Genomic DNA, 23620 nt, shown 5'->3' on the forward strand with positions numbered 1-23620 from the left:
TAGATTTGAGTTGGAAACCACATTCATTTTTTTTATCATTATCAAATTAAATTAATCTTTTAAATGTCATCTCTAGACATTGAAAACACAATGTAACAAATGAACCTGTGTATGTCTTCTGTGGAACAACCATATTGGATAAGAACTCTCCGAAAAGACCATAAAACACAATAATTTATATATACCCCAGGACTGTGACAAAATTTAAAAAACTGCTTTCCTCAGTTGTGTTATTATTGGCATTGTTGGTATTTATTCTTTTGTCTATATAATGCGGGAGAAAGCAAAGGAGACTGTAAAAGATATTGTGTTTCTATTATGCCCAGTGTCCTTAAAAACAAAAATACTGGTATTAGAGAAAAGAGTTTCAGATGAAAGATAGACGTTCAATAAAAAGCCTGTAGTTCTGAATTTGAATTATGAATGTGAATATATGTGAATACATAAATACATACAAATATGAGTATGTATTTCCTAGCTCTGTCCACTGGAAAAGTCTAGAAAGAAACCAATTACAATGAGTATCTTTAGGTTACACAATTTGATTTGGGAATAACGTTTTGCATAAAAAGAAACCAGAGATTCTTAGAGAAATGACTGAGTCCAGGTCAGGGGCAGAAAATATTCAGGATGAGACAGAAGCACCTTGTCATACTGATATCAAGAAAGGTCTCAAGGGCTTCCCTGGTGGCACAGTCATTGAAAGTCCGCCTGCCAATGCAGGGGATACGGGTTTGTTGCCCCGGTCCAGGAAGATCCCACATGCCGCGGAGCGGCTAGGCCCGTGAGCCATGGCCGCTGAGCCTGCGCGTCCGGAGCCTGTGCTCCGCAACGGGAGAGGCCACAACAGTGAGAGGCCCGCGTACCGCAAAAAAAAAAAAAAAAAGAAAGAAAGGTCTCAAAGACTATTAGAATCTTATCAAAAGGATGAAGGAGCCAGCTTAAAGTCACTTTCACTGCTGAAAGAGAGGATAATTGGAGTATCAGTAAAGACTATAGTGCAATGAATTGAAATACTTCAATGTGTTTGAAACTTTGAATTCATATTAGCACAGGGGAAAAAAAAAAAACAACTTGTGACCACAGAGGATGCTTGGGGAATTGCTCATTAAGCTGCAGTTTTCTTTACAGAGAGTACCACTAAGTAACTAAACAGTATTTAGTATTTAAGGGAAGTTTCTTTTTATACAAGTGTTCCACTTAAATAATACATGACCACGGAATATCACCATTTTACTCCACCATTTTAATGGATCTAGGCCTTGAACGCTGAGGGCTGCTAATATTATTAGAAGAGACACACAGGACTTGATGTGCCTCCTGATCAGAGAGCACACACCATTTCTGAGGTAGTCTTGCCAAGATAGCAAATGTGAATCTCATCAGTCTCTATATCAGCCAGGTCCAAAATAGGGGCCACTAGACACATATGGCTATTGAATACTTAGAATATGGCTAGTAGGACTGAGGAAGTGTATTTTAATTATATTTAATTTATAATTCATGTGAATGTAAACTTAAAAGCTGAAGACGTGCACAATATTTTTCTATTAAACACAACTTTAAAACTTTGGTAGAATTATATTTCCTTTAATGTGTAGTATTAATTAGCTATGTAGAAGATTATATTTGTATTGTTGTGTGCTTATACTTTTTACTTTTCATTGTGGCTACTAGAAAAATTTTAATTACATATGTGGCTTGCATTTCCATTACATTACAGCACTGCTGTAGATTCTACCGCCAAAAAGAAAGTATGGAGGACAGAAGAAATTATTAAAGTACACCCAGTTATACAATTTAGATTGTGGGAATGCTACAGAACAAACAACTCGGTTTCTTCAACAAATGAATGATTAAAGAAAAGAAAAAAAGGACAGCAAAAGATCAAGAGAGAGCTAGAGCAAGAGTGAGAGAGCAAGAGCAAGAGAGAGAGAGAGGAAGGGAGGAAGGAACAGAGGGAGGAAGGGAGGGAGGGAAGGAGGGAGGAAGAAACTGAGGGGAAACATATGTAAAAGACTTAAACACATATCCTACTGATTACAGTTTGTGGATTTTATTTGGATCCCAAGAAAGAATACTAACAAAAACAATAATGGGAAATTTGAACACTATTTTATGATATTAAAGATTTTGAATTAATTTATGAATAATTATAATGCTATGATGATAATACTTTCAAAAAGAGTCCTCATTTAGGGAAATATGCTGAACTAATTACAGATGAAATGTGATGTCTGAGATTTGCTTTGAAGAATATAGGAAAAGGTAAGTGAGTGGATTATAGTAAAACAAGTTCAGCCATAAATTGGTATTTGTTGATCGTGGCTGACAAAGATGGGGATATTCTGTTATATAATTCTGTCTATTTTGTGTACTATTGAAAATCTGCATTTGAAAAAAAATGATAGGAGAGCACAGGTCCACACAGGATAATGGCAGCTGAATCTCTCCACATGCATTTCAGAGGGCTAGGGACTAACAGAGAGAGTCAAGGACACCAGTCAAAACCCTGCCCCAAACAACCAGAGGCCAGAGTGCACTGTGGACTCCAACTGGTTCGTTTTTAGCTATGTCTGGGAGCCACACAGCAGTAGAGGGACCAGCAAAGACTCTGCACATAGAGGAGAGGTCAGAGGGAGGGCATACTCAGGAGGGAATCCTGGTAAAATTACTCACAGAAAGAGTATGTGGATAAACTCAGAGGATGCCTGAGACCTGGTCGACTAAAGCTCTGGTGTCTGGGGAATTGACAGGAAGGGGTTCGACGGTGCAGAGGACCAGAGGGTGACAGTCTTGGGGAGGCACAATTACTGGGATCAGGTGTGAGACCAAGCTGAAGGCAACATCCTTTGGATGCTTGTGGTGAAGAAAAAGAGTGAAGCAACTGGTAGAAATTAAAGATCCTACTGGAAGAAACAGAATACCAGAATCAGGAGACACACCATGGCTTTCCCCAAAACCTTACATCTGCTAGAGTAACTGCACAAGACAGAGACATCTAAACCTAAGATATCGACTAAGCCACTCAAAGCACTCATCTGTTCCTACCTAGAACTGCAGTTTCTCATTCAGGTACACCTAGTCATGTTAAAATGAAAATCATACAGCAGACATTTATTCCAAGGTGACAGAAGAAAAAAGAACATAGAGAGTCAAAAATTTCAGCTCATAAAAAGATTCCCTTCAAAATCAATCACAAAACATAGGAAAAATGTAAAATGGCATCCATATCTGAATTGTTTCTGAACAAAGCATTTGTAGATACACACGCACACACACACGCACACACACACACACAAATACATGGGGAAAAGCTCCAAAATTTCACATAAGAAATACACAGCACAAAATAGTAGACAAGAAAGAAGAAATGAGAAATTAGAATTGACAGAGATTAGAAAAAACTGAAGGAAAAGAAAATTCTCTGAAAAAGAGGCTAAATGACAAGGTACATAAGGGATGATATTTATCTAAAATTATAAGGGATACTGAATTAAAAAATGAAAGCATCAAACAGAATAGAAATGAATAAAAGATAATGAGAAAGGTTCAAAGAGAAAGTCATAGAGACCTGGGAGAAACAGAACTGGAATGGTCAACTCCTATTAGAGATAAAAGATTTTTTTAAAAAAGAAAAAATTTCCTGTGAAGCTCCAGACCACCCTTTGCCCTCAATGTAAAGAAAATAAATTTATATTCTACATCTCAACAGAACTTAAAAACCAAGACCATATTTTTTTAAAAATCAATAAATTCATTGTAGACAAGTCCTTTGTATTCAGTCAAGCTGTCCATGTATCAAAGCAATAGAAAACAAGTATTAAATATACTTAGGGAGTCCTCATTCCATCATCGGAATCTTTAAGGATAAACTCCACTCATCAAGAGTTGACTGAGGAAACTTTGAGTTTTGTACAGCTGGTCATCATTGAATATATGTAATTGTAGATTTAAGCCAGTGTGTCATGGGCCCTGCTCTGCGGACAGCCTGGGCATACCCTTGGGCCTCTGCAGGGAGGCTGCTGGCACTCCCAGGGTGGGGCAGCCATCCTGTGCCACTAGGGGGTCTAAAGGGCCCGGTGGGCCCCTCCTCCAGCTCCTACCGCCAGTTCCCTCATTAAAAAGAATGAAGGGGCTTCGCTGGTGGCGCAGTGGTTGAGAGTCCGCCTGCCGATGCAGGGGATACGGGTTTGTGCCCTGTTCCAGGAAGATCCCACATGCCGCGGAGCGGCTGGGCCCGTGAGCCATGGCCGCTGAGCCTGCGCGTCCGGAGCCGCAACGGGAGAGGTCACAACAGTGAGAGGCCTGCATACCGAAGGAAAAAAAAAAAAAAAACTCACCCAGTTTTAATTTTATAATAGCATGATTTAGAACTTCTCAGTAGACCTACACTATTTTACACCATTCTTTTTCTTCTCTCCATCTAGTCCAGCACAGACTTCTTTCCCACTGGCCCTAAGGATTTTTTGGTCTTTCTCTGACACTCTCATATAAATAACTTGTCTTCTCAATTAGATTTGTCTGAAGCAATGATTATATTGGATTCTTGTGTATTTCCCTGGGTCTTCATAAATCTGGCCCAAAGTTTATTCACTACAATGCTCTCCTACATTCCTTGGCCTCAGATTCCAACTGAGTTCATTTTTCAGGATTTTTACTGAACATGTAGAAGGAGTAATTTGAAAAAAGGGGAGAGGTCTGAATGCCTATACACTTCATGCTCTTATGCATATTGAAAACCTGGCCTCTGCATCTCCTTTTGGCCAACGTCCCTTTAGGGTGCCATCTACTGTCCTCTACCTACTGCCAGCTCCAGTGAGTCCCTGGAAGCCCCATGCACAGTAGCACAGAATGGCCCACCTGGGGCTGAGGGGAAACCTGACTCCAGGCCAGTCCAGCACTCCCACGTATGACCCAGGTTCTTACTTAGTTTTTGTAATCAGGGCTCTTTTTCCTGTTTCATTTCTTCTTATTCATGTGCAGAAGTTGAGGGTTCAGGGTTTTCCTAGATAAGGTTCTCCAAAAGCCAACCACATGCAAGTGATTCATTAACACATGATCCTGGTAGAAATAGGCAGTGGAGTTTGGGAGCGGAGAAGGGAGAATAAGGCAAAGAAACCAAGAAAGCGTGTGATATCTGGCAAAGTACCATGTTTTCTGTGACCTAAATGATGCTCTTCTGATGAGGAGGACCATGGATCTGGGCTTCCCTGTGGCTAAAAGGAAAGGGCAGAGGGAATATCAGGACAGCAGCTATAGGAACTCAACAGAGTTCAGAGTGCAAACAAGAGATGGAGATGGAAGGGCCATGGCAGGGTGGCAGCCCCCATGGAAAAGAGAGGAAAGAGCAGACGAGGTAGCATCAGCTGTTGAGTGAACAAACGAGGAAGAGAAAAAATAGTGGGAGACTGAGCTATGATCTTAGGTAAAGAGTATAAGGAAGAAGTACACGTAAGAGCCTCAGATGTAATTACCTCTGTACCCTAAGCCTGAAGGCCAGGAAATCGGCGTGCTAGTCTCCACTTGCTGAACAGCAGTTTTCTTCGGATAATCTTCTGTTTCAGGACACTTAAGGCATTAATCTTGCTACAGACCAGACACTCATGCCTGCTGGCAGCTAAGACCTCACCCTCCAGCTTGGGAGAGTTCTTCTTTCCAATGGAAGCATCCAAACCCAGCTCTGAAGATAAAACCACAGCCAACAGGATCTGTTGTTATTCATGATCTTACTATGACTTACTCCCCCACCCAAGAGGGACATCAAGTAAGGAAAGTATCCAGAAACAAGAAAGGCCATCTGAAAGTCTATGGTGAGTGGAAACCAATGGAGACATTTTTATATTTGCTTTTTGTTGATCTTCCTAACACTACCCAGTATTGGTAAGACTACCACAGGGCAAACATGTCCCCAAATGCCCAAAAAAAAAAAAAAAAAAAAGTCAAGAAAAATAAAACTGATCTTAAAAAAGAGTTCCTAGGTAGAAAAGACAAAGGCAAGAAAATCATGCCGGACATAGGTTGTACTACTGGGAGGGAAGAGATTGTACACATCAAGCAAAGTCAAAATTGAAGGAAAACCTCATGATAGAAAAGAACTGGGGAGGTCTAAAACTAGAAAAATTTTCAAATGTGCATCAATATATATTTCACATATATATGTATCCATACTATGTGTAATACGTATACATACTCAATCTAAATAAGGCATGGAAGATACGATATAATGCAACAACACAAGTGTGTGTGTGTGTGTGTGTGTGTGTGTGTGTGTGTGTAATGGAACAAATGCATGAGGGTGTTGAGATACTGAATGGACAATTCTAATATCCTTCTGATGAGCTGAATTTGGAAAAGGAAAAATAAGAACAAGAAGAATGAGAGAGAAGCTCTGGTGGGTGACAGGAGCTATTAGATATGGGGGGCAGGAATCACTGGGTGGAGGAGTGTGAAAATAAAGGGCATTAAAATTATCCTTTGTGGGCTTCCCTGGTGGCGCAGTGGTTGGGAGTCCGCCTGCCGATGCAGGGGACGCGGGTTCGTGCCCCGGTGCAGGAAGATCCCACATGCCGCGGAGCGGCTGGGCCCGTGAGCCATGGCCGCTGAGCCTGCACATCTGGAGCCTGTGCTTCGCAACGGGAGAGGCCACAGCAGTGAGAGGCGCGCGTAACAAAAAATATATATATATATCCTTTGCTGCAAAATCTGCTGTGAAGCCTGGATTCATCTCAGGCCTCCGTGTAAAGTGAGTGGGAGACAGAGTGACTGAGCCAGTGGGGTTAGGTCTTCTCTGGTAATGTGGGAAGCCAAGGACAAGAAGAGGAGAGACTAGAGGGAAGAGAAGACAACTAAATACCACAAGACCTAATGGCTCTTGTCAGGGCTACGCATCCGCTACATTCCCTACATTCCCTGAGCACTTTCTATGAGACTCTCCATGGTGCCACAGGGGTGCTCCGTCTTATCTCACCTCCACCTGAGGACGTGGGTCTCTTCTCATTTCTCAGATGAGGTCATCACCTGAGGGACCAGGCAGCCCCAGGCTCCAGTGCAGATGTGGAGAGAGGTGGAGGGTAAGATGAACACGTCCCAGAAGAAATGGATGTGAGGGTTTGGAAGCTCTTTTAAGAAAATCTGAGCAGAGGTGGATCCCAAGGAGAAGAAAACTGAGGACATGGCCATGGAGATGAGTGAAGATGATGAATTAAATGGAGTGGCATAGGGCTTCCCTGGTGGCACAGTGGTTGAGAGTCCACCTGCCGATGCAGGGGACATGGGTTCGTGCCCCGGTCCGGGAAGATCCCACATGCCGCGGAGCGGCTGGGCCCGTGAGCCATGGCCGCTGAGCCTGCGCGTCTGGAGACTGTGCTCCGCAACGGGAGAGGCCACAACAGTGAGAGGCCTGCGTACCGCAAAAAAAAAAAAAAAAAAAATGGAGTGGCATAAAATAGACCGACCAGTACACCTCATGGGTGAGGGTGGCCCTTTATTTTAAAAAGAGGGGGAAAAGGGAAAATAACCTGGATACGAAAACTAAACTGGAGGCTGAGTTGTGTGGCCAGGGTTTACATTGCTATAGAATGTTACTAACACACTGTTACTGAGAGCGCCTAGCAGGGGAAAATTGACTTGAGGGTGGATGTTGAAAGGAGAGGAAAATACTGGCCAACCTGCCTTTCTGAGGAAGCAAGGGAAGACGGGTCCCAGAGAAAGTGGGGATCAAAAAAGTGCTCTACCTCAGAGGAAACAACACATGTGCAATCATTTTGTAAGTGTTAAAGCACCAGAAAGACACAATGGTTAGATGTTATCTATTCATAGTTGTTATCAAACCATTTTTACTGATCAGGCATTCTGGACATCATGTTGCTTAATATTCCCAACGACCATGGAATGGGGATATAATTTTCCAAGAGTTCAGATGAGGGATGTGAGATGTGAATACCTAAGGAGATAAATAACTTGGCCCAGTTAAACAATCAGGAGTTTGCAAACCCAGGGCCTGAGGCAGAGCTGGTCCTAAATCCCAGGCTCTTGCTCACCTCACTCTGTTAGAGCATCACAGATTTCAACCAGACCTACAGCGGGCATGGGAAAGGCCCCATTGCCCCCTCCACCCTCGACCCTGAGACAACCAGAGCTTCCTAATCCACTTTTATTTTTTACCTAGGAAGAGTGGTCTTTGGTTTCCAGAATCGGGGTTGGCAGTAAAGCCCCAGATGGTGGAGGAAAGACCGAGTGTGGCTTTTCTGCGCCCACATCAAAATGCTGGTCCAGCTGCAGTTGCAGATAATTGGTCATGTGGGTGCTTTTCTGCAGCTGTGCTTGTGAAGTTTGTACCCCTGGGCCTTGGAAACTCAAAGGCCTTTGGTGACAGTCCTCCCAGGTGTCACCTGAAAGGAAAAGAGGGTTCAGTAGGACCAATCCAAGTTTTCCTGTGCTAATCCCTCCCAGAACACCTGTTTCTGATGTCCCTGCCTATGAGTGAAACGACCCAATAACCCAGACAATAAAGGCAGACATCGCGTACATGAAGGAGATGTCGATTTTATGGCTGTGCCTGGGGATGCTGAGATGGCAGGTGCTAGGCTGCAACATCCTTGAAATGAAAAATCACCCACTTGAATCTAGAGGGCTTTGGATGGCATATGAGGTCACGCCTATTATTCAGCTATTAGCGTTAGTCCTGTAGCCTAGAGAGAAGGCTCTCAACAGGCCTCATGGCATGGGGGAGAAAGAGTTGTTGATATCTACCCACAAGAATAAAAGAAAAGGGGATGAAGTATGGCCTAAAGCCTTCAGGTACCAATAGAAAAAGGAATTGAGAATCTACAGTATATGGACCAAGTTAATAGAATGCTTCACAGTTCTGGAACCTTTCAAACTTCCTTACGTTTAATTTTTGTTTACCTTTCCACTCACCCATACATGTGTATATTCTATTGCCACATGGGGCAGAGTGGGGACGGATGGTATTAGCAGATAGAAGTAGTGTAGTAGAGGCCTGAATCCCTCATTGGAAGCTTAGGTACACACCCCTCCAGTGGGGTCTGGAAAGTGCTCCGAATCAAATATTTTGATATTTCTCCTGTGAAATGAACACATTCTCAGAACGTGGGCTAACCAAAGGTATCAAGTACCCTCATCCAGTCCAGGTCAGGCTCAGGTGGGGTCATGGCCCACAGGACCTGCTCCACATTGCTGTGGGCCCCCCCCTCCCCCCATACATCCTCATCCTCAGCGAGGTTTGCTTAACTGTTTCTTTAAAGTCTCTCATACATCTGTTACCACTTAGTCTTCCAGAGAGCATCCATGACTGACTCTCATCAATGATTCATCCAGTCTCCTTCCAACTGCTTTCTCTGATTCTGTCCTCTCCACACTACCAAGGGTCACCTGTCTTATTACCCCCAAATTCTGTTTCATCACATGCTCCTCGGCTTGTGGAAATTCATCCTCCCTCCTCTACTACACAGACTCTAAACTCCTCACCTGCCTTTGTGGTCCTCCTGCCTTCTGGCCCCTCTTTCTTCTGCAACATCACTTCCCACAACTCCCTTCTACAAATCCTCCTGGACTCGGCTGGCCCCTCCCTCACCCCAGCCCTGCACCAGGAGCCTCTTTGAGCTTCCAGGGCTTTTTCCTCAAGCAGATCTCTCAGTCCAGCGTGCCCTTCCTATTTCTTCCAGGCAGAGTTCATTCATCATTAATCATCAATTTTAGGACACTTAATCAGATTTTATGATAATTCACATTGGGCTGAAAGGTAAAACCTCTTAAATTAACAAATCTGGTGGGTGAAAGAATTGTCACAACCTGGTATCCCCATCCTCCAATGTGATTTTGAATCAATGTCTAGGATTGTTTTTAATTATCACTGTGTAATTTCATCACGTAATTTCATTTGTCTACCTATGCTTTGAATATTCTTTGCATTTGCATGGGAAAAGGACAAAACATTTTATCAAACATCGACAGTACTGACCAATATTATTACTCTGTGGGGAAGGCTCCAATACAAGGTCAAGTTGTAATTTAAAAATCAAGTGTTTGTATGGTTTTACAGGGTTTCTCCTTGTACAGAGAGGATGGGGCAGACCCGACCACCTGTGCCCATGCTGCTGCATCACAGCTAGCCACACTGTCCTCAGGTTATCATCAGAACCCAGACACAGGTGGATCTGTGTATTATTTACATGTTCCATTCATTCCTCTCAGCCCATCTGTCTGGGGGAATTTGGCCTCTCCTGGCCCATTCTGAATGATGGCCTGGCAGGGCTGTGCCATATCACACACATCTCACTTCTGAGATGTGTGTCTGAGAATTTCTTCTCCTCCTCATGGAAACTCAGACCCGGCTGTTGGTGTTTCTGAGATAGAGCTCTGCAGATGTTTAAGGGCATCAGCACAGCCAAATTCAAGGCCTCCCTGGACCCTGAGTGAGAGCAGATAATTCTGGGGGCAGGAGGTTCTGGGAGACATGAACCTCTCACCCCTTGCTGATTGTCCACGGAGAGCTTCGTGGAGCTGTGGCTTCACCTGGAGGGGCTGGATGAGGGGCTGGATGAGCAGCCGGCTCTGCTCACGGGACAAAGTGCACTGATGGATTAGGAGCTGGCAGATCTGAGCGAGGGACCACAGGAGTTCTCTGCACCAGTCTGGCAACTTTATGTTTAAGATTCAGATAGTTTCAAATCATTTGGTTCAGGGCAAAAAGGAAAAGGTGAGCAACATCCTCTCTTAGTCGCTGACGGGTCCGACTGCTGAGAGGAGTGGACAGAGCGTGAGCCAGGGAGTCAGGCCAAGGAGAGACCAGTGTCCCACAGCCCAGTGGCCGGGAGTCTTGGGCAAGTGCAGGGACCTTGCTGAGCCTCAGTGCCCTCGGCTCTACCATGAGATAACACACCTACCTGAGAGTGTCCCACGAGGACTGAATGGGTTATGGCTCACATGGAGCTTGCTTAGTAAGGTGCGTGGTATACAACAGATGCACAATAACCATGTGTTCCATTTCTGGTTTGTGAACTACTGTAATCCTGAGAAAGACTTTGCTTCTCTGTACCTCAGGGAGGAACGGGAAACAGGAAAGAAGATGGTCCCAATGTGAAAAGGCACACACTGAACAAGAACCATTTTTCATGGCCAATTTAATTATAAAAGAAGACAGATATAGTCCAATCCAAATGCTTCTCATAGAAGAAAAGTCAAAAAAAATAGCCCGAGAAGTAACGCAAACCAGGGTTTAATCTACACACCCCATGAACTGCTGCCCAAGGGGATCTTGCTCATAAATTAGGCCAATAACCCCATCAGGTGTACAGGTTGTGGATAGTTTCCATGAGATTATGCCACTGAGACTACATACATGACTGAAACTATAACCCACACATGGAAGGCTCATTGTTGCCATACAAAGGAGGAGAACCATGGCTATTTCTGAAGGTTGGGACACCAGAGCCAGACCTTTGGCTTCATGGAAATCACAGGGTATGGACAGGATTTTATATTCAGGATCTGGTATGCAAATGCTTCATAGGGAGGTAGGCAGCCCAGGGAAAAAGCCTGGAGCTGGCAAACAATATAACAGACACTGCAAATATGGAGCAGACTGCAAACGTGTGGAAAGCCAGAGACTTTGTAAGAAACGTCAATAAATAAAATTAGAAACATAATTTCATGAGTATGAGGATCCTTATCTTGAAAAAAGAGAGGTTACACAAATTCCTGCAGGTGAGACCATGGCAGCCGAGATCCTGCCCTTACCCCTCCACTTCCCCTCTCTAGCCTGACTTGATACCGAATGCCTGCACTGGTGAGGGGGGTCCAGGTGACAGAAGTCAGCCTGGGACAAGAAGAATGAAAAGGCACATGATGGATGCCTTTTAAAAATTAAATCCAAGAACGTAATTCAAATCAACATGAGTCTGAGGACCTGTTTACGGGGATGCCGCTCATAGCCTGTACTGGTTGTTGTATACAAAGAATACAGATGCTACCTCGTGGCCTACTAGGATCTTAATGCTCTTCATAATGGGAGTACTCACCATTTACATTTGGAGCCGAGGAGAGCTCCTGTTTATCTGACTGGAATGAGTCACTTGTGTAAGGCGTACAGGAGTCTGACAGACGATGGCCAATAGAACCAGCCAAATCACATTCATCCAGTGAGTCCTGCTGGACTTCATTCTCTTCTACCACCAGCAGCTTCAGACTGAGCTTTGTGGGGTCGGGAGGACTGATGATTAAACAGCAAATATTCGTGAACACGGAGTCCGGGCGGGTTTTGATGGGAGGGTTAAGGGACTGGTCATGTTATGGGTTTGGTGTGCGTTGTGTTGGAGGGTTTCAACCGAGGAGGTCAGTAGACGAATCTGGACCAGCCATTTCGGTCCTTGTAATATTAAGCCAAGAACTGCAGACTAACACTTCGGGTATAAGCTCAAAGCAAAGTTTACTTAAAGCATAGACACACTCTCGGAGAGAGAGCGGACTGGCTTCTGCGAAGTGAAACCAGCCCAGCTATACGGGCGCGGGGTGTTTATAAGCGCTTTGAACCCAAGGGTAGGAGTTGGGTTAATATCCAGTGACAAGGTCTTGTCACGTGAGTGACGGGTTATACTGCGCATGCTTTTACCCATAATTCCATGTTTTTATCCAAATTCGCTAAGAAAAGCCCATGGCGGGGGTGGGGGGGATTGAAACCACATGTAAATTCTATCATAATGATGACATAACGAGGTTGGGGTTATCTCCAGTTATCGCTTGGCTCAAACTGCGCCTGCGTGCCTCAGGGAATTCCCCTTCGGCCAGGTGCTTCCTGCTGCTTCAGGACGTGCTGACCGCTGTAGCTAGCTGCCTGACAGTCACAGAAAAGAAATGGGAAGTCCCCATAAAGGGAGGTATAACAATCCTCTCCTACCTAGGGCCAGAGGGTGCTTGCAAAGGGAAAGAGAGAGAGAGGGAGGGGGAGAAAGTGAGCATGAGGTGCTCTGAGCACTGATCAGAAACGAGCCCAGGAGGAAGGAGACTGAACTACCCCAGTACACAGCAGTCACATCACACATGCCGTCAGAAACCATAAAGGCGGCTTCAACTATAGCATAAGTTTTTGGTGAAATTTACATGTAGCAGCCAAGTGAACAGGCTCTGGCAGCATAATGGGCTCCTAGAAGGAGTGTCTTCAAGGCCAATTTCTCTAATACTGAGATGTGACACGAATTTTTTTCTCATTCCTTTCCTTGCCATCAAATACCTGCCAGTGTGGTAAGGCCAAACAGGCAGAGGCAGATATGCATCTCATGCTGCTTTTAATAAAACGGAGAGAACAGGAGACTGCAAGAAATCGGGTGGCTGATTAGTACCCCTGCATCAACTAACTGTAGGTTACTATAATTGAGAGGGGTTCATAAAGGGGCCTATACAAGTACCACAATGAAAACAGACAACATTATTAAAAGGGACACTTTGTGGTTGTCAGAATGGAAGAAATACGCATAGTCAGCACTTTCAGATTTCCCTGCATCTGAGATGACCAGATGTCACCACTGAATTAAGACCCATGTTTCTTCATAGTTACCTAGAACAGATAAGGTCTTGGTCTTCCTCTTCCTCAAGAACAGTACAATTTCCTATGGATAAATTCAGACAGGGCCGGAAACATTAAGCAGATCATCCTGTATATGATAATAATCCAGTATCCAATACTACCATGGGGACAAAAACATCACCAGTGGGACGATAGGATATTTTAAGAAGAATATTCCAGGAGGCCTCAGGTTGTGTCTTGTGTACCTGCCTTGGTTTGCTTTCCTGAGCCATCAGCCAAGATCTCCCTGACCTGGTAGATCCTCACCACAGTATCCTCTTCCAAGTCTGAGTAAAAAGTTAAACACATCTTTCCCCCACAGATTCTGGGGAATAGCTCACCTGCATTCTAACAGAATACTGTAATATTCAGGCTTTTCTCATCATACGCTGGCTGGTTTAGCAGAATGATGGACGGAATCTACAAAACCTTGAATCAAAATGAATGTTTGTTGCTACACTGAATCTTTGGCCATTCATGGGGTAGGGAAATGCCAGGGCTCTGCCTTGGTTCATGGAAACATACAAACAAGGTGATGGTAGAGGTCTTCGTGTCCTGGTGTTCAGATGACTGCTTCACTAAGGCAGCCAACTTAGAGGAGACAGACACTGGGGATGACAGCAGTGACATAAGGGAAACAACAAATCCAAAGATGGAATTAAGGCTGTCAACGTCTCTGGAAAGGCACAGAAATTCAAGGGACATTTTTTGGGTATGAAAATGGGAGGCTTGTATGTAAGAAGAGACATTTCATGGGAATCAGGAAGAAAGACAGTCATCCTTGTGCACTTGCACACCTGCAAGTGAGTGAGTTTGTCACACCTGCCTTGGTCCGTTATCTAACTTGGGGCCGGACCCATAGGCTTGGCCTGGATGAAGAAGAGAGTACAGCTCTCTGACCCACCTGATGTCTGTGCTTAAAACTCTATCATAGAGCCTGATTCAAATCACTATGTCTACAGAGCTTGTACACAGGGATGACAAATCTCAGCACTGCCTGAGGCGTGGGATACAAAGAATATAGAGTCTACCTGGGAGTCCAGTTGGAGTTTTATCACATTGATAAAGAATACTCAGTGGTTACCTCCCGAGCATAAGAGACATCCACTTCCTCAAATGAGAAGAAGGCAGCACTTGTATAAGGCCAGAAGGAGTCTGACAGACCAGGAAGAACTGAGCAAATCAAATAGTATTCATCCAATGAGTGCCATGGGACACCATTCTCTACCATCTGTGGTAGCTCCCTGCTGAGCCTGGTGGGGAGGCAGGACTGAAGATTAACCCAAGAGGGATCAGCAATCATAGAGTCCTATCTGGTTCTGATGGCATGTTTAAGGGAGTGGTGAAGCAAGCCAAGGGCCTGATCCTTTAAAGAGGGAAAAACTCCCTTTTGTGTGGGGGACAGAGTGTGTTTTTTCACAGGGGCAGGAAATAGAAAGGACACTAGGTGCCCAGTGCTCTGGCCAAATAACAAGCTGATGAAGAAAGAGACGGAATTATCTCTGGATGGTACAGTCATGACTCACAACATATAGAGTCACGTACCAGTGGCTTTCACCCTTTCATTTACATTGCATTGAGTGTCACATGGAATGGGCAAGTGCATACAGTTTTGGGGCATTCTGGTGTCTCAGAAATCTCATGCCATCGAGGCCTCTCTAAATACTGTGACATGGTATCATAATATTATGGTCTATTTACATTTCTTGCTATGACATACATGCCAACATGCTAATGCCAAACAGGCAGAAAACAGATATGCATCTCACTCTATAAACCACACTGGAGATAACAAGTGAGTGTAAAAAAATCACTCTGACTTAGTTTACCTGGGTCAACTGGCTTGGGTTATAAACTTGAGAAGTTAATAAGAAATGGGAAACAATATAAGTACCACAATGAAAGCAGAAAACATTACAAAAAACGATAGTTCGTGGTTGGGAAAATTGATGACACAATATATTCAGCACTTTCTGCTTTTCCCTGGACCAGAGACCTGCAGATGTCATCATTGTATTAATGGCCCACAAATATTCAAAATTACCTTGTGGCAATAGCCACTGGTCCTTGCAGGTCATTGTGATCAGTTTGGTTTTCTACAAATAAATTAACAGGACAGTTACATCAGGCAAAATCCCTTCACAAATGCCCAATCCTGTGCCAATCTTCACAGTGTGATAACAGGCTATTGTGAGAGAAATAGTCCAGAGACCCCAAACAGAGCCTCATAAGAAGGCACTGGGTTTCGTTCTTGAGCCACTGGACAAATTTCCTTGATATGACAGGTCATCCTCAGAGTATCCTATGTCCCGAGTCTGTGCAAATGGCTAAACAAATCCTTTTCCCCACAGATCCCGGGGAAATACCCAGCTACCATCCTAGAGCGTTGCTGTAATAGTCAGGCTTTTCTATCTGAAATGCTGTTTGTTAATGGGTTAGATGAATTATACATTGAGATTAGATGGGAGTGGAATCTACACACCATCAAGTCAAAAGAATCTTCAGGGACTTCTCTGGTGGCACAGTGGTTAAGAATCTGCCTGCCAATGCAGGGGACATGGGTTTGAGCCCTGGTTCGGGAGGATCCCACATGCCACCTAGCAACTAAGCCCGTGCACCACAACTACTCAGCCTGTGCTCTAGAGCCCACAAGCCACAACTACTGAGTCCTCGTGCCACAACTACTGCAGCCTCTGCACCTAGAGCCCGTGCCCTTCAACAAGAGAAGCCACCGCAGTGAGAAGCCCATGCACGGCAACGAAGAGTAGCCCCCGCTCACCGCGACTAGAGAAAGCCTGCGTGCAGCAACAAGGACCCAACACAGCCAAAAATAAAATAAATTTATAAAAGCAAAAAAAAAACAAAACAAAAGAATCTTCAATACTACAAAAAAACAATGGCTGGGAAGTTCCGGGACCCTGCCTTGCTTCAGAGAAATGTACCAACGATGACAGTGGGGTTTATGTTCTGGTTTCAGAAGACTCTGGACAAGATAACACAAATGAAAGGAGATGTGGGTTGACAGAAGTGAATCAATGTAGTGACATCTACAAAGATAGAAACAAGACTGCCATCAGACTCGGACACATAAGGGGACTCAGGGACATTGCTCAGGAATGAAAATTAGAGCATTTCATTTGCGATAAGACAATCATTCAAAATTAGGAGGCCTGAAAGTTACTTCCTGTGCCACAATGTAGAGGTACATGTGAGTCTGGCAGGACCACCTTGGGTCCAGTGATTTGCCACAGGGACAAACAAGACTAGGAACTGAGAAAAGTTCACTAACTTGTAGAATGTCTTATTTTAAATGCAGTTGTAGAGTCTGGTTCAAACCAGCCTTCAATATGTAAGCATACAGTCTATCTAAGTGGATTAATTCTCTCAGAGTAGACTAACAAAGATAACGCAGATTACCTGGGAGACCAGTTGAAATCTCATCCTCTTTAGCATGGGAGTAACCACAGGCTCCATCCAGAGCAGACCCCACTTTCTCTTCATCAAATGCAAATTTTTCATCACTGTAAGGCTGGTAGCAGTTAGAACCTTCCTGGGGAGTTGAAGGAGCCAAAACACATTCATCTTGGGATTCCTGGAGCACTTCCTTCTTTTCAGCATCCTGTAGGTTCACGCTGTGTCAGGTGGCAAAGGGATGACAGAAGATTAAACTAAGAGGAGCAGACACCATGCTGTCCTAGCTGGTGTTGATGGAAGGCATAGGGAGTGGACACAGAAGGCAAAGGGGAAGTCCTCTTAAAGAAGGAAATAATTATCCTCTTGTATGTGGAGTGTGGCTTCCATGGTTGGGAGAGGGAGAGACCAGCAGATGCTCTGGCCACACAACCAGCTGTTGAAGGAGGAGACTGAACTCTCCCTGCATGCTATAGTCATGACCCCCAGAACACAAGGAGGACCAAGATAGTGGTTCCAACTTGTGTGCATACATTGTGTTGATCTGTATATGCAGTGCCCAAGTGAATACAGCTTTTGAGGAATTATAGACTCTAGATATTCTGCCTTCAGGAACTATTTTCTCAGTATTTTGTTATAATATGAATTTCTTCTAGTTTCTTCACTTGCAATCAAATATTCACCAACATGCTGATGCCAAACAGGCACAAGGCGATATGAATCTCACTCTGCTGTTAACCACACAGGAAAGAACACTTGATTACAGGAACTCCCAAGTTTGGCTATTTCACCTGGGTCAACTCACTGTACGTTACTATACTTGAAGGATTAATAAAGTGAAACCCACACAACTACTGCAATGAAAATAGACAACATTGTTGAAAGGGATATTTGGCTGTTGACTGAATGGATGAAAGAGTTCTATTTAGTAATTCTGTTTTCCCCTGGATTTGAGGTCTCCTGTTGTCACCATTGACATTCACAGCCCACAAATCTTCAGAATTACCTGGGGGACATTGGCTCTTGTCCATCCACTTGCTTACGATCATTTTGATTGTCTAGTAAGAAATTCAGAGGCAGTGGGTCACAATAAGCAAATCACGCCTCACACATACCTAGTCAGTGAACACACCACAAGGACATTAATATTCTCAGTGCAAGAACATAATACATTAGCAGAGACATTCCAGGACACTTAAGTTAAGTCTTAGAATTAGACTGGACCCCAGACCCATCAGGGAAATTCTCTTATTGATCTGGTAGAGCGCTCTCCCAATATCCTTTGTTCTGAGCCTGTATAAAGTTAATAATATATTTTCCCCAGTGATCCTAGAAAATGAGCTGAGTTATTTTCTAGAATTGTTTCTACAATATTGGTTAGTCCCATCAGATTATGTGGCTGCTGATGGTTTAGAGGAATTTATACTTGAGACTAGAGTGATGGATGAATTGTATAAACCCTCAAACCAAAAAGAATCTTTGGTGCAACACAGAAACCATGCCCATTCAAGGCTGAAGGGACTGCCAGAGCCCAGCCTTGCTTCATGGAAATATCCAAACAAGGCAGTGGTACAGCTGTCTGTCCTGGTTTTCGGATGACTGCTTAGCTAACAGAAGCCAACATAGCGAAGATGGAGACTGGGACTGAGAGCAGGGAAACCAGGGAAACAACCTTTCCTAATGTATGTGCAAGTCTGCCATTGTGTCTGGATAGGGATAGAAAGGCCAGGGACATTGTACAAAAAAACAAAAATTAGATCATTGCAGGTGACAAGACACATTTGATCCAAACTAGGTCTGACAAACACCTCCTGTGGATTTCCACCCAAGGTGGATGAGAGTTTGTCACATCTGATTTGGGTCCAAATGCCTGACACTGGTGCCAGGGTGACAAAGGCATGACTGGGGCCTAGAAAGGGATAAAGGCTCCCTGAGCCACCTGATGTCTGTGTTTCATAATAGATCCCTTTCCCTGATTTAAGCAAGATGTGTCTATAGGGACTATCTTCAGAGATGAACTTCCTCAGTCTACACAGGTGTGGGGAACAAATATGGAGGCTACTTGGGAGATCAGTTGGAATTTCATCCTCTTTAGCATGGGAGCAACCACAGGCTCCACCTGGAGCAGGGCCCACTTGTGATTCATCAAATGCAAATTTGCCATCACTATAAGGCTGGTTGCAGTCAGAACTTCCTTGGAGAATTGAAGGAGTCAAAACACATTCATCCTGGGATTCCTGAGGCACTTCCTTCTTTTCAACCTCCTGCAGCTCCACGCTGTGCCAGGTGGGAGAGGGATGACAGAAAATTAAACGAAGAGGATCCGACCCCAAGCTGCCCTGGCTGGATTTTTTGTTTTTTGTTTTTGTTTGTTTGTTTTGCGGTATGTGGGCCTTTCACTGTTGCGGCCTCTCCCGCTGCGGAGCACAGGCTCCGGACGCGCAGGCCTAACGGCCACGGCTCACGGGCCCAGCTGCTCCACGGCATGTGGGATCTTCCCGGACCGGGGCACGAACCCACACCCCCCGCATCGGCAGGCAGACTCCCAACCACTGTGACACCAGGGAAGCCCCCTGGCTGGTTTTGATGGGAGGCATCGGGAGTGTCAGAGAAACCAAAAGGGCAATCCCATTAAAGAGGGAAGGAACTATCCTCCCACACGTGAAGTGGAGTGTGGCTGCCATGGGGCAGGAGAGGGAGACCAGCAGGTGCTCTGTGCACTGGCCACACAACGTCTGATGAGGAGTGAGACTCAACCATCCCAGTACGGTACCTTCAGGAACATGAAACACAAATGAACTTCCATACCAGATGCTACCCCCGTGGTCCTAAGTCATGTTCAATTTAAGATAAAGTAGTCAAGTGAATATGGCTATTAAGGCATTATAGACTCGCAGAGATATTATGTGTTCTTTTTAGGAATAGAAAGGCCTCCGAGGCCTCTTTCTCTTACTATTGTCACATGACAACCAATTTTTTTTCTAGATAGTTGTCCTGATGCTTAATTTTTCTGGTTACTTCTCTACTAATTCCTTTGCTAGGTACCTTTCTCCCAAGGACCTAAAACAACTGTGTAGGAGTAGATATTTATCTCACCTTGGAGTTCCTTTAGGAGTGAATAGATATTCTGTGTGTGTGCAGGAAATCCTAAGGGTGGTGCATTCACCTTGGGTTGTACATACAAGTAGCACGGAGACAACAGACAACCAAGTTAACACGGCCATTTTTATGTGGGTTGAGTGAAGTAAATCAATACAATCTGCAGTTTTGCTTCTCCTTGCATCTGTGACTCTCTTGACCTCACTTACTGTTCTTTCTGTGACCCTGTCCATAATTTACCTACCCATTACCGGCTGCTGCTAGTTCACTGTTACCTGGGCGTGAGTGTCTCTTCTGCTTGTTCATCCTCCTCATCTTCATGAATTTCTGCAGACAAATTCAGAAATATCCAGTCAGCTTCTTTCCACTTCACTCACTACCAACACAGCAACTCACATGGTCATAAGAGTCATAAATACCTATGTATGAATTAGTACTGTATGGAAGTTCTAATGCATTGTCTTTAAACAATTGCCCTAGCATGGATATCTGATCCATCAGGCAGTCTGACTCTAAACCAGAGGATCACCATCATGACACCTTCTGCCTGAAATTGGACAAACATTTAAAGTGTCCTTCCTCCCTTATATCACTGCATACTTGTCCACCTTCCATCCTGACTTCTACAGCTGGATCATCCATCCTGCCACAAATTCTGCCAAAGACACAGGCCCTATAAATCTTCACAGCTCTCACAAGATCCCCTCCTTTCTCTAAGGAGAAGAACCATGTCCCACATTCCCCAACCTGGGAACATCCTGGGCTCTTCAAGGTGGCTTCTGTTGGTTATCAAGGGAAAGTCTCTCTATGGAAAGTGGTCCAGTCTAAACAACTTTCCCAACACCGAGTCTGACTACATCAAGTACCTTATCTGGCACCACACAGTGAAGGGCTTTCTTTTTTCTGCAGTGCATTCGTAAATATTTCCCCATTTCATCACTACAGCTACCATCAACAGATTATTTGATCCATTTTACAGAAGAGGAAACAGATACTGGGATAGGAAAAAATCAATCACTCACTCACCGTTACTAAAGACAGCCCTCAGGCTGGACCCTGGGAACTTTCATGCTTAGTCCAGGGCTCTTTTCACTCTAACAAGCTGCCTCCTGTCACATCGTCCTTTCTGTGCTTTAACACTGGGCGGATGCTGCCTCCTGCCCCAAAGGCCATGGTCCATCAGGGAGGAATCAGACAGTTGGAATACTATGCCCTCCACCCTGTGCATTTCTCCTCTGCTCTCCCACTCAGCCAGTCCTGCTCCTATCATAGCCCCAAACGGGACATGAAACAGAAAAGCTGATAAAAAACATTCCTAGTGCAGGTGTGGAGTCTCTTGTGAGCAGGGGACCTTGGAGCAGCTCAGTGTTATCAGGTACTGTGGCCCCCTTAGCTGGGCTGAGCTTGTGGGCAAGGTGCTCTGCCAGCCTGTGTCCCTCAGTCAGCCGCTCTTGGAAGTCCTGCCCCTGGTGGTTGTCAAGGTCGTCGTGGGTGAGGAGGTCCTTGAGGTGCTGCTGGAATAGGACAGAGTCATCTTTCCCTTCCCGTAATGTCCACTGTAACCGGGTCAGCTCTCGTGCCTCACTTCGAGTTAGGATATCACAGGTCCTAAGGTGGGACAGAAGATACAATTTTAAAATGCAAAGATGACACACTCCTAGGGATTTCTGTGAGAACATCCCCAAGCAGTGTGGACAGATACAGCTGGTGTGAATTGGAAAAAAACATGAGAATGACAGGGTCAAGAATGGATGACAAGGTGTAGTCAGTCAGGAGGGGGCTGTGATTTAAGGTAAATGAGGTATTGATTGCACAACATTGTGAGGGTACCAAATGCCACTTAGTTGTTCACTTGAATTTGGTGAATTTCATGATATGTGATTTTAAGTCAATAGTGTTTTTAAAAGCAGAGTAAATGAGGCTCCGAATAACAGTTGGAGTCCATAATTCACCAACTGGTGTTCTCCTGCTGGTTTATAAATATTGTGCCATGTGCCTGCCATGAACATCTCTGCCCTCCTTACCTCACCTCTCAGCTTGCGTGGGCTTCTCTGCCAGCTTCTCCGCTAGCCTCAGCACCTCAAACAGCAGCTTCTCCCCCAGCACAGATTCAATGATGTCCTTAAATGCTTCATACTCTGAGGAAAGAGAGACGCTGCCCCGGGGGAAAGCTGGACAGGCTGCTGTGGTCACTGCCTTCAAGGGAAGAGGCAGGGTCCATCCCAAGGACAGATGTAACTTCGGTACCAGGCTCTACGCAGGGATTTCCACGTCTGATTCCCCAGCCTCCCACCTGCATGGCATTCGGTTACTCCCTGTTTTAGAGGTGAGGAAACAGAAGCTCCAGGGCACAGAAAGTAACTAGACAAGATGAACTGGTGTTTGGCAAACTGACACTGAATCCTGGGCCACTTACCAATACTTTCAGCCTCTTAGGTGAAACGCTGAGCAGGAGCATTCCTGGTGATTCCTGTGTGGTTGGGAAGACCCCTAGGACTATAGGACTGATGGTTCCCTTGTGCTGGGATTTCAGTAATGAACAAGTATCTCAAAGGTAAAAAACTCACCTGGCTACACTTGTGTGAAAGAGAATACATGAAACCATAAGGACCTGGGAAAAAATGTGCCCAAATACTATGAAAGTTTGTGTTATTAGACATAGAACTTGAACTTACTGTGTTACACTGGGCCAGGGACTATTGTCAGAGCTTTGTCCAAATTTACTCATTATTCATTACAACTCATACAGGTAGCCCATGGTTTCAGTGAGGAGCAGACTCATCCTTAAGCTCCTTTTAAGCAGGTACTATCCCCTGCTTCCCCCAGTGTGTAACCACCATGTCACCCCAGGGTAACTAGCACAGGGCTTTGCCAATGGGACCTCAGGGAAACTTGAACTGATGGAGTTCATCAGCCCCAGTCGTTTAGCCAACAGTGATGTAGGATCAGATAGAGAACAGAAAAGATTCCAATTGACACAGTTTAGCTTGTTCCTGAGAGAAATAGGCAGTTCAGTGCCTGAACCAAGAATCAATATCTGGGATTTTAACTCTAATCTCACCCTACAACTCACCACAAACCTGGAAAAGTGGCTCAAGTCTTTGTGCCTGAGTTTACCCATCCTCAGGGAACTGAGGGTAAAATAGCCACTTCTACCTTTCCTGGATTGTGGTCAGAATGAAATTCAAAATGATAAAGGGAATAGGAGACAAAGTCTGGAGAGTTTTTGTTTCTCAGAGGGAAGACAATGACCATTCATCACTTTGGTGACCATGATCCCTAGGACTTAACTGTATTTCTACAGCTGGTTGGCCAGGGAGTAGGCAGTAGCTTGGGATACAAGGAATTTCTCTGGGAGGTCTTGGAAGTCCTGCTTCTTCTTTGCCAGCTACAACTGAAGCTCCTGGTTGATTTCCGTGATTGTAAGTTCTACCCTCGGATCAGATAAAGGGACAAGAGATACTGCCATGGTGACATGTGGCAGAAAAGGTAGAGCCAGGGACTGGGGAGAAGAAACCCAAACAT

The 23620-nt window shown here is 44.7% G+C and overlaps 1 protein-coding gene across 1 annotated transcript; it reads right to left on the reverse strand.

Moving 5' to 3' along the window:
* Positions 1 to 5486: 5486 nt before the first annotated feature.
* Positions 5487 to 23564, reverse strand: LOC132503546 (neuroblastoma breakpoint family member 4-like). The gene is given in 15 exon segments (XM_060120070.1): positions 5487 to 5683; positions 8167 to 8262; positions 8265 to 8393; positions 10304 to 10435; positions 12045 to 12235; positions 13577 to 13628; positions 13792 to 13872; positions 15630 to 15681; positions 17076 to 17217; positions 18003 to 18054; positions 19059 to 19273; positions 20371 to 20422; positions 21348 to 21703; positions 22125 to 22233; positions 23387 to 23564. Coding segments are annotated over 15 exon segments (2034 nt in total).
* Positions 23565 to 23620: the final 56 nt, after the last annotated feature.

Source organism: Mesoplodon densirostris, chromosome 2 (assembly GCF_025265405.1).
Source record: "Mesoplodon densirostris isolate mMesDen1 chromosome 2, mMesDen1 primary haplotype, whole genome shotgun sequence".
Lineage (NCBI taxonomy): Eukaryota > Metazoa > Chordata > Mammalia > Artiodactyla > Ziphiidae > Mesoplodon > Mesoplodon densirostris.